The 14,707-nt window shown below is 51.3% G+C and overlaps 1 protein-coding gene across 2 annotated transcripts in view; it reads left to right on the top strand.

The window, feature by feature from the left end:
• The window catches only part of TGM3 (transglutaminase 3), a 108,462-nt gene that overhangs the window by 68,874 nt on the left and 24,881 nt on the right, over positions 1 to 14,707 (top strand). For both annotated transcript variants that reach the window (XM_082745455.1, XM_082745456.1), the window contains 4 exons: positions 10,190 to 10,363; positions 10,716 to 10,958; positions 11,589 to 11,707; positions 13,284 to 13,412. In XM_082745455.1, the coding sequence (XP_082601581.1) occupies positions 10,190 to 10,363; positions 10,716 to 10,958; positions 11,589 to 11,707; positions 13,284 to 13,412 (665 nt within the window). The remainder of the gene's footprint in view (positions 1 to 10,189; positions 10,364 to 10,715; positions 10,959 to 11,588; positions 11,708 to 13,283; positions 13,413 to 14,707) is intronic.

Genomic DNA, 14,707 nt, shown 5'->3' with positions numbered 1-14,707 from the left:
GAGCTGAAACCTCCCGTGTGGCGTGGCAGAAGGAGCCGATGTGCCTTGAGGCTGTCCCTTTGAGCCTCGCTGGGGCAGGGGGCCAGAAGGAGCTACGGGGGAGTGCAGGTTCTTTGGCCCTGTGGTCACTGCTAGGGATCTGGGCTCTCCTTAGTTGGTGCCCCTGCTGGGCAGCGTGCTAATTATTGCCTGTCGGTGGTGCTCAGCCTCGTGGGTTGACAGCGACGCCAAACCCAAACAGGGCATGAGTCAAACCTGTAAAATATCGTGAATGGTAGTTTGGACCTCGGGAGGGTTTGCCAAAGAAACCCTTCAGCACGATGCAAACAGGTGAATGCTGGTAATCCCAAAGCCCAGGGCAGGGCGGATGCAAACACGAGCCCCTCCCCCATCCCGTTTCCTCCTATGAACATGCATTCGCTCCAGGTTGTTTGCAAGAGCTCCAGACCCTACAGACTTTAGCATGAGGGGATGTCAGCTTCACCCAGGCCATCTCCCTCCCTCCAGGTGGACAGGCTTGCCGGGGTCACACAGGAAGTTGGGAGCAGAGCCCGGACGAAGTCCCAGCAGTGCCCTTTCCGCTCTGTCCTGTTACCAGAACTCAGAGATGAGCATGTGTGGCATCTGGGATGCTGGAAAACAGTACTGATCTTGGTTTCTCAGTTGAGCTCTCTGCCCACCTGCCTTTGTGTTCCTTGACATCACCATGCTCCAGGTACCTGTTTACAAGATGCAAGGCCTGGAGTAGACAGACTCCGTCCGGCTCCTTCTAGTACTGACCGCTCTCACCATGGGAGAAAACCAGGGCCAAGGAGTCTGGGCATTGGCATGTGCTCAGCCCAAGGGCGAAAGCACAACCATCATTCCGCATCCCCTGTGGGGACCCCCTGAATAGCCTGGATGCAGTGAGACCACGCCATGGCCGCAGGCCTGCGAGTCAGTGCCCATGACTTGTGGAGTCGCTGTACTCTAAGAGCTCAACATCTAAATCAACTGGAGATGTCCTAAGGTCACCACAGAATGTAGACACGAGCCAGTTAGGAAAAAAATCAATTTTCAGAAAGGCAGGAGAGAGACAGGTGGATACGTTCTTTCCTCTGGATTTGTCACACTGTCACGCATGCAGTTCCTAGCTCAGCACGAAGTCACTCAGCCAGGCGGTGCTCGGAAGAGGTTTCTTGAATGAATGAATCTTACCAGTAGGACACCTAGGGAAAGGAGCCACGGCAGGTGCAGTAGGGGACACAGACCCAGGAACTGTAGTCTCTGCCCTTGGTGAGCCCCCAGCCTGATAATGCTTGGAAACAGCAGTTCATAGGCAAGTGACCTGCAAGGTGGACGGTCATTAGGGGTGCATTGCGAATCCAAACCCCACACTGTGGGGGCCAAGGGGAGGAGGACATGAAGCTCAGCCAGGATCTGGGCTAGTGGAGGCCCCAGGAAGCAGATGGCATTTGGTCATGGGCAATGAGTTAGACGTGGTCTGGGGCCCGGGGTGGGGGGTGAGGAGTGTTTTGAGCACAGGGAACAGAAAAATAAGTGTGGGTGGGTCGGCAGGTGTGAGCCAGAGACCAGCAGTATCCCATGTGTGCTGGTTTGAGAGCACTCCATGTCCTGGTCCTAACTTAAGGTTCTAGTTAGAATCAGCAGGGACTCAGGTACTCCACTCCTCATAGAGAAAGCAGCCGGGCGGTAGCAGGGATGACGGTGGCAGTGTTCTGCACAATGGGGTGCAGGGTCCTGGGGCCCACCGTCCCAGGGGGGCCTCATTCCCCACCCCCAAAGCCACTTGTGGGCCCTGGGTCAGAGGCAGAGTCCTCAGGGTCCAAACCTGCAGGAGGCCAGGACCTCTGTTCTGGGGACACCCTGAGGCTGTGAGCTTTTCTTGCCAACTGCTTTACTGGGCAGAGCCCATACCTTCCCTGGACTCGTGCCCGATGTGCAGAGGACCTGTGCTGTTCCGGGCTGTGGGTCAGCCACAACACCTTTCTCCCTGGAGCTGGGACACCGGCAGCTCTTTATGCAGTGGCAGCAGCCAGGACTTTCTCTTGGGGTCCTACCCCGTGTCTGCAGACCCATGAGTGTGCAGGGCTCTCTTCACGGGGGTACTGGCTTCCCGTCTCAGCCCCCTGGACAAGGGCAACCCCTAGACTCCATCTGCAGGCCAATCACCCCTGTGGGTACAGAGGCTCGGGGCTATAGACGCTCAGTGGGTGAATGAGGATAGCTGCCCCTTTTCTGCCTCAGTCCCCCCACCCCAGTTTCCTGCCACCTGGGGCAGCCCCTGCTCCCCGTCCTCCCAGACCCAGACCTGCCAGAGGCTGTACCCCCGCCGTGAGGGCTGCCCCGGGTTCCACCTTCACCACCCAGGATTCCATGCAGAGGTAGCGCGGGGTTTCAAGTGCACATCCACAGATGTGCCCTGGAGGGCTGAATCTCCGCTGGTCTTGACCAGCTGAGTGAACTTGGGCGGGCTGCTTAACCCCACGTCTCAGGTTCCTCATCTCTGAAATGGGGCTGTTTTAGGGCCACCTGGCTGGTTCCGGTGTTTAAGTGTCAGACTCTTCATTTCAGCTCAGGTTATGATCTCAGGGTCATGGGATTGGGGTCCACACTCAGCGAAATGGGGAGCCTACTTGAAGATTCTCGCTCTCCCTCTGCCCCGCCCCCATTCGTGCTATTTCTAGCTCTCTCTAAAATAAATAAATCAATCTAAATAAAATAAAATGGGGCTCTTCTAGTATCCACTTCATAGGCACTCAGGCCCCAGAGCTTATTATGACTTGGAAACTTCTTTCCGGAGCCTTTCATTGCCTTGGGGTCTGGAAAAAAAAAAAAAAAAAAAAAACCACAACCCATGAGATGAAGTCCATTTTCTAATCAGGGAGGACCTCCCAGGACCCTCTCCCCCTTCAGCCCCCTCACTGACCCCTCTCAAGTCCACAGTTCTTGTCTGTGTGCTGTTTCTCTTCACCTCCCACAATCATCTGTCTCTGCCCTTCTGGGCTGTGCCCCACATGTGGGACAATCATGCTCCCTGGGCCCACATGCCGGCCTGGGGTGTGAGTCGAAGGAGGTAATTCTTTTCCCTATCGCTTAGGAGTGGAGGGAATAAGACCCAGAGTTTCTGGTAGGGGCTGAGGGATGGGTTCGGAAGGCGTCTGCCTTCTCTGCTCTTAGCTGAGTTTCCTCCTCTGTGAGCAGGAGCCAGCGACTTCCCCCACTTCCCTCCCGGAGTGGCCGTGTGGCTCAGGCCAGACCGTTGGCAGGAGAGGATGCTGATAGGTGTGAAGTCAGGAAGGGATTCTCAGTCCTGCCTGCCTATTAGAATCACTGGGGTGGGTTAAAACAACTGAAAAAAAACAAACCAAAACAAAACAAAATGAAAAACCACCAGGGCTCACCCTATATGCCTGAGACTATTTAATAGAGTCAGTCTGGGAAGAGGCTCAGGCCAAGAGAACTCTCCAGGCCATTCTTCTGTGCAGCCAGGGTGGAGAACCCCTGGTTTGGGAGCTTTTGACCTCTCTTTGGAAGTGAACAGGTCAAGGAGTCCTTCTCCTTCCCCTCCCCCCACCCACGTAATGTCAAGGCAGGGAGTCAGCTACAGGTGGCCCTTTCACTGTGACAGCTTCCTGGCGGCAACTTAGAGTCACGTGAGGTTGGGCAAGGCTGGCCTCCAGTCTGGGCTTGGGTCCAGGCTCGGCCAGAGCACGTGCTATTTGACAAGTGGCATTACCCGAATGAACTCTCAGATCTCTCTTCGAGACGTGGGGATAACGACATCATAGGGTTTTTGTCACTACTGAGGGACAAAATGCAGGGAAGACGCAGCATGCCTGGCACGTCTGAGGCCGTCAAGGGCAGCCCATGGAGAAGCTCAAATTCCTTATCCTTTGTTGCTATTGGCATCATGTGCGGGATCCCAAGGGATTTGTTCCCATCACCCCTACCTCTGGGGACCCAGGCTTTAGTGATGGGATCCAGATAATAACCCTACCAGGGAGGCTGTTCTGGTCTCACTATCCCCTTCTACAGATGGAGAAAGCAGCACCCAGAGAGGTGGCGACCTCACCCCAAGACCCCTCACCCCTTCGGATCTCCAGTCCAGGGCTCATTCCACATGACCCTGCGGGCCTCGCCAGCCCCTTGCTCAGCTGCCAATGGAACCCTATCCTCCCCTCCATCTGGATGCCAAGAAATTCTTTGGGGATCGAACATGTCTGAATATGGGGGAAGGACATAGGAAATGGCCCAAGCTCTAGAGAGCTGAGAGCTGAGAGGAAGGCCCTGTGTGCCTGGGGCTGGTGGGGGGCTGGCCAGGAGATAGGGGTGTCCCATGTGCCTGGAGGGGAGCAGTGGGGAGAGAAGGGGGCATTGGGAAAGGCTCACAGACCCTCAATGACCAGGATTCCAGACCTGGTTTCTGGGCCTTGCTCTGCTTCTCAGCTACTCCGTAAGCCTTCCGGAGGCTCAGTGCTCTTCCTGTAATATGGGAGTATTGGATTATATCACTGTTTCTCCAGCTGCCAGTTGTCACTCGTTAGAAGATCGTAAAATCAGTTTAGTGGATTGTGACCAGCAATCAAAAAAGGAAAGAAAAGAAGTAGAAGTAGAAGGGAAAATATCAGTACATTGTACAAAGTGAGGGTTAATATTGTTTTGTGAAACTCTGTATCTGTTGTAGACCCGTGTATTTAAACACTCTCTAATTTCTTCATGTGGTTTCTGACAAAACGCTTGAAGACACTTGGCTAGACGATTTTTAGTGTATCTATCAGCCCTAATTAGCCCTAGAAACCTGTAAGATAGAAATCTGTCTTTGTCTAGAGAGGAGGCATGGACAATAGGGTCTAGGCAGGCAGGGAAGACCCAGCCACTGGAGCATTAGTTGTCACGTTGGACCACCTGCCGGCACCTGGATGGTGTGGTCCTCCTGCGATCAGGACGTGCAAACTCCAGGCACACACCGGGTACCCCCAGTCTGCTGCTGTCCTGTCTGCGGCCAATGATTCAGTTATAAAGCCAGGCTGATAAAGATTGAGACAGCTGACTCGTGACACAGTCTCGGATCTCTTCTGGGCTTCTCCTGTTATCTCTGCCAAACGTGGACCACAGAACAAGTGGGTGGGAGTTACATTTCAGGAATACGTGATTAGGTTGCCTTATGAATGACACTGAACTCCCCAACAGCAGTGGCTTAGAGAAACAAGACAGAAGTCCGCTTCTTTCTTAGATGGTAAGTCTAGATGTGGGCCGTTCTGGGCTGGTCAGGCAGGTGCACCGTGTCCAGGGGCCCAACTCTGCCATCCCCAAGGTAATGGCCCTGCATGGTGTCAGATGGCCTCTGTCCACACCACACCCACACTCCAGGTAAGAGGATGGAAGAAGAGGGAGGTAAACAGATTAAGGGGATTTGCCAACCATTTTTAAAAAGAGGTTTCCTCAAAAGAATTGAGAACAGGTATTCGAACAAATACTTGCATAAAAGCGCATTCCTAACAACACTCTCCACCAGAGTGAAAAGGTAGAAACAACTCAAATGTCTCTCAGTGGATGAATGGGTAAACAAAATAGGCCACAGCCCTATCACAGAATATTATGCAGCCATAAGCAGAAATGAACTCCTGATAGATGCTATCACATGGATGAACCTTGAAAACATGATGCTGAGCGAAAGAAACCAACCCTGAAGGCACCAGAGTGGTTCCTTCCATATGAGATGTCCAGAATAGGCAGATCCGCGGAAACGGAAAGCAGGTGCAGGATTGCCAAGGGGGAATGGGGAATGACTGCTAATGGGGGTGGCGAGCAGACCTAAAACAAGACCATGGCAATGGTTTTACATTGTGAATGTACCACACACCACTGAATTGTACACTTTAAAGTGGTTAAAATGGTAAATTGTATGTGCTGTGAATTTTAGCTCAATTAAGGAGAAAAAAAAAGGAGGTTTCCGGGCACTCTATAGCTTCTGCCTAGAGGTCATTGGCTGGAGCTCATTCACATGACCACCACCACCACCACCCCAGCTGCAGGGGAACCTGGGAAATGTAGTGCCCACTTATATGGGAGATTTTATTACCAAAAAAGGAGGGGGCGAGGGAATATCAGGATTGATGCTTAGTAATCTCTGCTGGTGGCACAGATATGCTCAGGGAAAAGAACTGGAGAAATTGCCCCAGGCCTGACCCTGGAGCTAAGCAGTAACTTGAGAAGGTGGCATGGAAATGCAAAAACACTGGGATGAGAGCCCAGAGGCCCCCCATTGTGGGTAAGCCACCCTCTGGGCCACCATGTGCTCACATGCAGAATTAGGATGTGAGTGAGTATATGATCTATCTCCAAGGTTCCTTTCCCTCTGATGTTTTTTAAGAGTATATGTTCATAAGTCAATTGTAGGAGTCATGCAACTCCCCTTCCTCCCTTCCTTCCATCCAGACTGGGGCAGAATATAGTCCTGAGGCTCCAAAGTGTCCATGAGGTTGTAAATCCGAGAAGAACCTGACTTCTCCTGTCCTCCCCCACTCCCTGTCCATCCCTACTCATCCCTTCCCTGACACTCGGACAGAGGGGGCTGTGGTTAGTGTTCTGTCAAGAGGTGGAGGGTGGGGAGAGCAAAGGAAACTAGGAAATTCACCGACAGGAGCATCAGATCCGTGATTTGGGGGCTTGCAGAGCCAATCCTGGGGTTCAGAGATAGGACAGTGACTGAAGAGGACAGCTGTGGATGGAGAAAGTTTATGAAATCACACCAGGGGCTTATGAGCATGCCCTCAACCTGCCCGTGCTACTTGGGGATGCAGGGACAGGCTGCTCCCTTCTGATCCCCCTCCCATGTAAAATGAATGCCCTTTTGGAACACATTTCTCTTCCAGGGGCTCCCTCGCTCCTCCTCGTCTGAATACAAATGGCAGCAGGGAGGATAATGCATAGTGAGGTCCACTCACCATGTGGGTAACTTCTGGACTGAAGGTCCTACATGGGTCCCCTTTCCAGACAGAGAACTGGGGATTACAGCAACAGGCAAGTGACAGTAAGACCTGGGTTCAGAACCTGGCTTGGCCAATTCCGAAGATACAACCTCAGCTAAGACATTGATTCCTCCTGAGCATCAGTTTCCAGTTTGTATAAGGATTCCAGCCACGATGTATGCAAAGCACTCCATATATTGTTAATAGCAGTTGACATGCAGGAGACTGATGTCGAAGGCGAGACCTGGGTTCTGCTCACCCCCCAGCTCAGAGATGCTTCGTGTATCCCACAAGCACCCTCATGGGGAACTTGGCTCCTTTGTGCCAGGGCTGATGCTTGGGGTCAGAAAATGCAGAGATGACCATCACAGTCCCTCTGAGCAAGGCCTCACCTACTGGGACATGTGCAGTCCCCATTTCCTTCCAGGGACTCAGCCTTTTGTCATGTTCCCTATGAACAAGCCATTGGTTTTTGGAAAGAAAGGGAGAAGCCCCTACTGGGGACTCAGCAAATAGTGCATAGCGCTTGGTGGACCAAAGAAGGAGGTGGGTTTGTTGGAGGGGAGGCAGATGCCAGCTACAGACATGGAACCTGGCTTTCCTTACCCCTGTGCTTGGCAGAGGGCTATCTGGGGACATACCTTCTGTTCTCAAAAAAAGTTCATGTTCTAAAGTAGTGAGCTTCACATAGGGGAGAAAGGCATGCTTCCTTTTGGATTTGGGAAGGGGGTGAGGAATCTCTGGAGACTCAAACGATCTGAGGCTACATGTTCCTTAGAGCTCTTCTTTTTTCTAAAACAAGACAGAGAGTTAAGCTCTACCAGATCGCAACTGGCAGGGATGTGCAGAAGGTAGTGAGCAAGTTAGTAGGAAACAGGGGTTTTAAAGGATGGGACCTTTGCCCTAGAAAGACCAAGCAGCTAACAAGCTAGCTCTACATAAGTCATGTGGAGCTTGGTTTGTCTGTTTATATGGGCATGTATAGAGTGTCTCAGGTCTGGGCTGTCACCATTCAATATTTATGTAGAGGAAAGTTCATCTTTCTGCTCTCCCTCTGCCCTTCTCTTTATTCAATATATATTTGTTGATTACATGAATGTTTTCATTACCCTGAACCTGTGCAAAAGCTTATCACTTTATTCTTTCAATGCTTATCTGTTGAATGAATGAATGGCAGATGGATGGAATGAATGAATGAATGAATCTTTCGTACACTGAGCCAGTGGCAAGATCATTTCCTGAACCCTGTATCCAGCACCAGTCTTTGGCTCACCACCCCAGACAGTCTACATTTCATTTAAGAGAGTATCTCTGAGGAGCCTCTGCCCATCTCCCCGGCTGCTTGGGTGGGAGCCCCCAGCCCCTGGCCTGCCCTGGAGCCCCACTCTCTCTCACCTCACCTTTCTCTTGCGTGCAGAGCCTCTGCACTAGCCAAACAACACGCCTGCTTGCCCTGCCTTGGGATTCTCTCCCTATCCTCTGGGATACAGCCTGCTGGTCTCTTCAAGACCCAACATTTTCAGTGAAACTTTTTCTGATCCCTACAACTGAAAGGATTCTTTTCTGGTTGCATTTCCTTAACACCTTTCACTGAGGGACAGTGGACTTACCCACATTACATCATTCATTCCCACTTGTGCTTGCCTTACTCATGGCTGAATCTCTTTGAGGGTTAAAACCACTTTTCATACATTTTTACACTTCCCACATTGCATCAAATGTAGTGTCCTACAAATAAGAGATTAACTGTCTACGTATTTATTGAACGAATGCCACATACTCACCTTTCCTTATGGACTAAATTTTGAGCTGTAGACATGATGGCCACCACATGATGAGTCTCTATTTGTTCATTTATTCTTTCATCCATTGGTCTATCTACTTGTCCGAACACAATCGAGCAATTTGATAGGCACCAGAATATGAGGATCAAGAAGGCACATTCTGGGGGAGCCTGGGTGGCTCAATGGGTTAAAGCCTCTGCCTTCCACTCAGGTTGTGATCCCAGTGTCCTGGGATCGAACCCCACATCGGGCTCTCTGCTCAGCGGGGAGCCTGCTTCCTCCTCTCTCTCTGCCTGCCTCTCTGCCTACTTGTGATCTCTGTCTGTCAAGTAAATAAATAAATAAATCTTAAAAAAAAAAAAAAAAAAAAAAAAAAGAAAGGAAGAAAGAAAGAAAGAAAGCACATTCTGATGGAGCCAGACAGACACATTAAAAAAAAAAAAGTTGTGCCTAGCACTGGGACGCCTCACTACATTCCCATCACAAAGCTAGAAACCAGCTGGATTTGCAGAGGAATGGGTGATAGACCATCTCAAATGCAACTTGAAGGAATAACATTTCTCGGAAGGTTTAACTAAGCTACCCTCCTTATACATCATGGCCTCTGTCCTAGACCCTTCTCAGTTTAGCTCCACAATCATATAAGATGAATCTGGGACTGGGGAGGGGGGTTCGAGGTGTTTGTCCTCGGGGTCTTATCCAGAGATCTCACGAGGCTTTGGCTGGTTCCTGTAAACCACTCTTGCAAGTAAGCAGTTGAAAGTACCCTCCAGGCCAGTGATCACCCGACCTCTAGGCCTAGAAATGCTCCTCGGGATCATGCCATCCTCCCCAGCCAGCAGCTGAGGCCTACCCGACATCCAGGGGATGCACATCTAGAGAAAGTAAGGAATACACGAGTAAATGTTTGCTGGATGTTGGAGGGGTAAGAAACACTTGGTGTCCAGGAAGGTGCAAAGGGAAAAAGCAAGCAAGCTTTTCCCTTGGTGGGTGATGGATTTGGGAGACATAGCCTCCTGCCGGGTCTGTCTGAGCACTGCCCCCCACCCTCCCAGTAATGATGCTGGGGCAGCAGAATGTGCTGACACAGAGCTGGTTGCATGGTTCTCCTGGCTGGTTGGGTGAAGCTATGCTGAGCACGTGGCCTTAGGGCCTTAAGGGCCAAGTAACAGGTGACCAAGAGGAGGGGAAGAGAGTCTCAGCGGTAGTGTGTGCAGAGGATGAGCTGCCTGGAAGGGCAACATGGGGAATAGGTTATGGAATGCTTGCTATGCTCAGTCAAGGTCTCTGAATGGTAGCGTGCTTCTTCCTAGAAGTCTGGCTCTTCCCCAACAAGCCCCACCCAAAAGCTGTCCTTTGGGTAACGTCCACCTTTCCCCGCACCACCCTCCCTTGCCTTCCAGGACCTCAGGTCACCCTTCTGTCTTACAGCTTTAGAGCCACAGAATGTCAACTGGCAGGAGACCTCCAACCGGCGGGCGCATCACACAGATAGGTTCTCCAGCCGGGAGCTCATCTTACGGAGAGGCCAACCCTTCAGTTTCTCATTGAACTTGAACCGAAGTCTTGGCGATGGAGAAAGCCTGGCTTTCATCACCTCCACAGGTATCTTCTCACCACTCCCCCAACACACACCTGAGCAGCCCTTGGGGCTGTGTCTCCACGGGGCAGTTGTGTGACATTGGGACCACTGGGCTCTGGGCTCCAACCCAGCCCTTCCATGGATTTGTGTGACCTTGGGTGAATTTCTGCCTGTCGATGAGCCTGAGACTCCTATTCTTTAAGTCCAGAGAGATTTGGCCTACCTGGTCTCTCCAGTTGCTTCCAAGGTCATCATGTTATGCTTCTGTAGATGATGTCCCCCCAGAGCATCCCTGTAGTTTTACTGGAATATGATCTCTCTCCATGGTCTGGCTGGCACTCCCTGGTTCCCATTGTCCTCTGTCTTCTTTTACAGGGCCTTACCCTTCAGAGTCGGCCAGGACAAAGGCTGTCTTTCCACTCTCCAGTGGGACAAGTCGTGGGGGCTGGAGTGCCCAGCTCGTGTCCAAACAAGACAACATCCTGACCATCTCCATCTCCAGTCCTGCCAACGCGCCCGTAGGCTGGTACACACTGAGCACTCAGATCTCCTCCCAGGGCAAAGACTTCGTTCTGAAACTCGGGACGTTCATATTGCTCTTTAACCCCTGGTTGCCAGGTAGGGACCAAACCAACCACTCTCATGGCCATCAGCTAAGCAGTACCGATGGAAAGGAGCTGAGAAAAAGATTTTTCCAGGCTCAAGTTTGATTAGGGGAAGTTCGTGGGCTATGAAAAGGGTATAGACACCAGGAGTCAGAAGCCATAGATCTGAGTCCCAGCTCTGCATCCTAACCAGCTCTGTAAGTCTGGGCAGTCAGTCTGTCCTTCTGAGCTTCATATTCCTTACCATTACATGGAAACCCTGCTGTTTCCTCTGGGGCTATTGTGGCGATCTCATGAGCTTTTACAAAGTGCGTAATGGGGTATAACTATAAGGGACAATGACCACAGTACAATTCTACGGCATGGAGACAGCTTCTTGCCTCAAGGAGCAAGTATCTCCTTCCTAGGGTCTCATTTTCAGACCCTCAGGTCATCCCGGCTTCTCTTTCAAGTTCATAGTTGCCATAATATGACTTGGAAGCATTAGAGTTCAAGGCTTCATTCCTTAATGGAGGTTGAGGGAAGGGCTGTAGGTGTGGTTGCTCAAGCCGCTAAGCCGGTATTCCGGAATGGGAGGAGGACTGGTCCCCTAGGGTCCTCTGTAAGATTCTAGTTCATGACATCTGATTCTTGTATCAAACAGAGGATGGTGTCTTTATGAGTAACCATGCTGAGAGAGAGGAGTACGTCCAGGAAGATGCCGGCATCATCTATGTGGGGAGCACGAATCGAATTGGCATGGTTGGCTGGAACTTTGGACAGGTAAAGTCATCGTAAGGAGGCTGGGGCTGCTGTTCCTATAGCCCAGGAATCTCTGTGGCTCTCCCTGCAGGGAGGTGAAAGTTCCCAACTCTATTTGCCTGCCCTTCTATGCATTCACTTACTCATTCAGAAGACGTTTGCTGAGCACCTACTATGCACCCAGCCTCAGCTGCACACTTGTGCACACAGAAGACTGATAAGACACATTTTCTCTCTTTGAGGGGCTCACCCTCTAGTGGGCAAAACAAATAGCATAGCTAAATCAATACAATGAGGTTTTACTGGTGCCATGATTCACAGATGAGGATAAGGCCGAAAGAGGCACTTGGAATAAGAGTGTACTTTCTGTTATTCATTCCATGTAAGAGTACGACAGAATGTCCTTGGTGGGAGGAGTTGGCCTCTCAAAGCCATAGCCTCTTTGTCGTTTGTTACTGTGATGCACACCCCTCCCCCATCTGAGTCCACAGAGCTCCTAGAAAACATTCAGGGATTCCCCCCACCTCTCCTTCTTTCCAGCATATAAATGGAGACATGAGAGTGGGTGGAGTGCCTTGCCTATCCAGGAGGGGGTGGACAGGGCATGGGCCTCCAGTTCCCATTCTGTAGTCACCCATGGCAAGTCAGCTGTATATTTTATATATGGGAGTTTTGGGGCCAAGTTTCATTGGAAGGAGGAAAAAGGGGAAAAAAATGCATTAGGGCATGCAATGTACCTCGGAGTGGAAGGGAGGCTGATTTTTTTTTTTTTAAGATTTTATTTATTTCTTTGACAGAGAGAAATCACAAGTAGATGGAGAGGCAAGCAGAGAGAGAGAGAGAGAGAGGGAAGCAGGCTCCCTGCCGAGCAGAGAGCCCGATGCGGGACTCGATCCCAGGACGCTGAGACCATGACCTGAGCCGAAGGCAGCGGTTTAACCCACTGAGCCACCCAGGCGCTCCGGGAGGCTGATTTTGATGGCATGGTCTGGAAAAGCCTCTCTGAGGAAGAAACATTTAATCGGAAACCTGAAGGAGGCAAGGAAGCTAGATAGATGCCTTGGGGGAAAGCACTGGAGGCTGAAGGAACAGCATACACAAAGACTCTGAGGCAAGAGAAATGTGGCCTTCTTCTTTTGAGAAGCAGACACTAAAAATAAGTCTTATTTGGGGAAAACTGCTTCAAAAATCTTCTTTCAGTGGGATATTTTATCTTTATTATTAGTTTCCCAGAAGCCTAAATAATAGGCTCAAGATCACAGAGCCAGATGGAAACTTTGAGATGAGATTGGCCTGAACCTCTGTATATACATATAGCCAGGCCCAGGCAGGCTAAGTGATTTGCTCCCAAGGCCATGACAGTGAGAAAGTCTTATTTAGGCACCTCAGCATGGTGGATAGCCTGGGCTCTGGCTGGGTTTGTAGGTTAGAGGCTGGGCGAGGTAGCTACTCCTTGGGAACTCTCTGTCCCCGAGGCCCCAGAGTAGAAGGCCCCGGGGTCATTCCTGTGGTTCGCAGCCGCATAGCTTCCATACCCTTAATTAGCTAACACTCCTTGTCATTTCTTTCATCATCGCGTATGTCCCATTTTGAACAGTTCGAAGATGGCATTCTGAACATTTGCCTCTCGATCCTGGATCACAGCCTGAACTTCCGCCGTGACCCTGCTACCGATGTGGCCCGCAGAAATGACCCCAAGTACGTCGGACGAGTGCTCAGTGCAATGGTAAGTGATAGGAAAATCATAACAACCAGTTGTCGCTATAGATCGGACTCAGCATTGGATTAGGTATGTCATGTCCTTTCATTGAAGCCTCAGAAAATAGAGTTGGTGGCCATGACCATCCCACTTTGCACACACAGAGCACGAGGCTCCTCTAAATTAAAGGACTTGCCTCAGACACATGGGTCTGCCCAGCTCCAAGGTCCTGCCCTCTCTCTCTCTTGAGGCCTTTCTCAGACATAAAGGGAACTTGCCCTTCTGGGGTCCACCAGGCTAGGAGGACACAAAGCTGAAACTTTGCTCTATCGCTGGACCTCCTGGGGAAGAGGGTAAGCTCCCAAGTGAGCCCCAGGTATTAGCCTCCCTTGCTTTGATCCCTCCCCTGGACAGCAACTTGGCTCAGGTTTCAGCTGGGGCAGCCGCACTCAACACCTGGATGGGGAAACCCAAGCAGATAAAGGGACTGGTCAGCTGTAACCACAGCCTCTGAGCCAAACCAGAACAAGTCCTCTAACTGCCTGCCCGGGGCTCAGTCCTTCCACATGAGACCTGCCCTCTCCCCAAACACACACACACACACACACACGCTGGGGCCGGGAAGAGTCTCTCTTGCTACTCAGTGTGTTGACAAGGCCTCCCTCAGAAGGGTCCAAACGTGGTCTCCGTCTGCTCAAATGTTATAAATGGAAATGCCAAAAGTCGAAGGGTTCTTGAAGTTTAAACCTCTGAAATTCATGGCCCGGATGTGTCTTAACTTTTTTTTTGTTGTCGTTAGTGGCCTAGGCCTTTCTCCGTCTCTTTCCCTTTCAAGTGGGAGCGTTATCTGAGTTCACGAACTAGTTAGGTTGCTAGACATCAGAGCAATCTTCCAGCTGCTGAATAAGCAGGGGGCTTCCTGTGAGAGCGGAGGCGGACACCGGGCTGGCAGGAAAGGAGTAAGGGGAGCCCCAGGGCATGTGGAACCACACGGATGCAACGGGCAAGGGAACCAGGGACGTGGGGCCTGGGCTGACCCTTGAAAACGGAGTGACCTGGGAAGGGTGGGAGGGAGCTGAAGCTGAGGTTAAGGGAGGCTGAGCCTCGTGGGCCTGGGAGAGGGTGGGGGAGGCCAGCCGGCTCCAGCAGCTGCTGACTCACTCTGACCCTGCGGACAAACCATGTTATCTCAGTGCCAAGTTCCTCAGCGACACCTCCCTGCCCCGCTCTCTAGGCCTCCTGCTCAGGTTGGGCCTTGAGCTAATTATGGCCTGTACCAGGCTTTGAAAGGCTCAGCTGTCAGCCAGAGATGACCCTGCCCA

Source organism: Mustela nivalis, assembly GCF_964662115.1.
Source record: "Mustela nivalis genome assembly, chromosome: 8".
In the NCBI taxonomy this organism is placed as follows: Eukaryota; Metazoa; Chordata; class Mammalia; order Carnivora; family Mustelidae; genus Mustela; species Mustela nivalis.
This window is presented reverse-complemented; position numbering and strand designations above follow the sequence as displayed.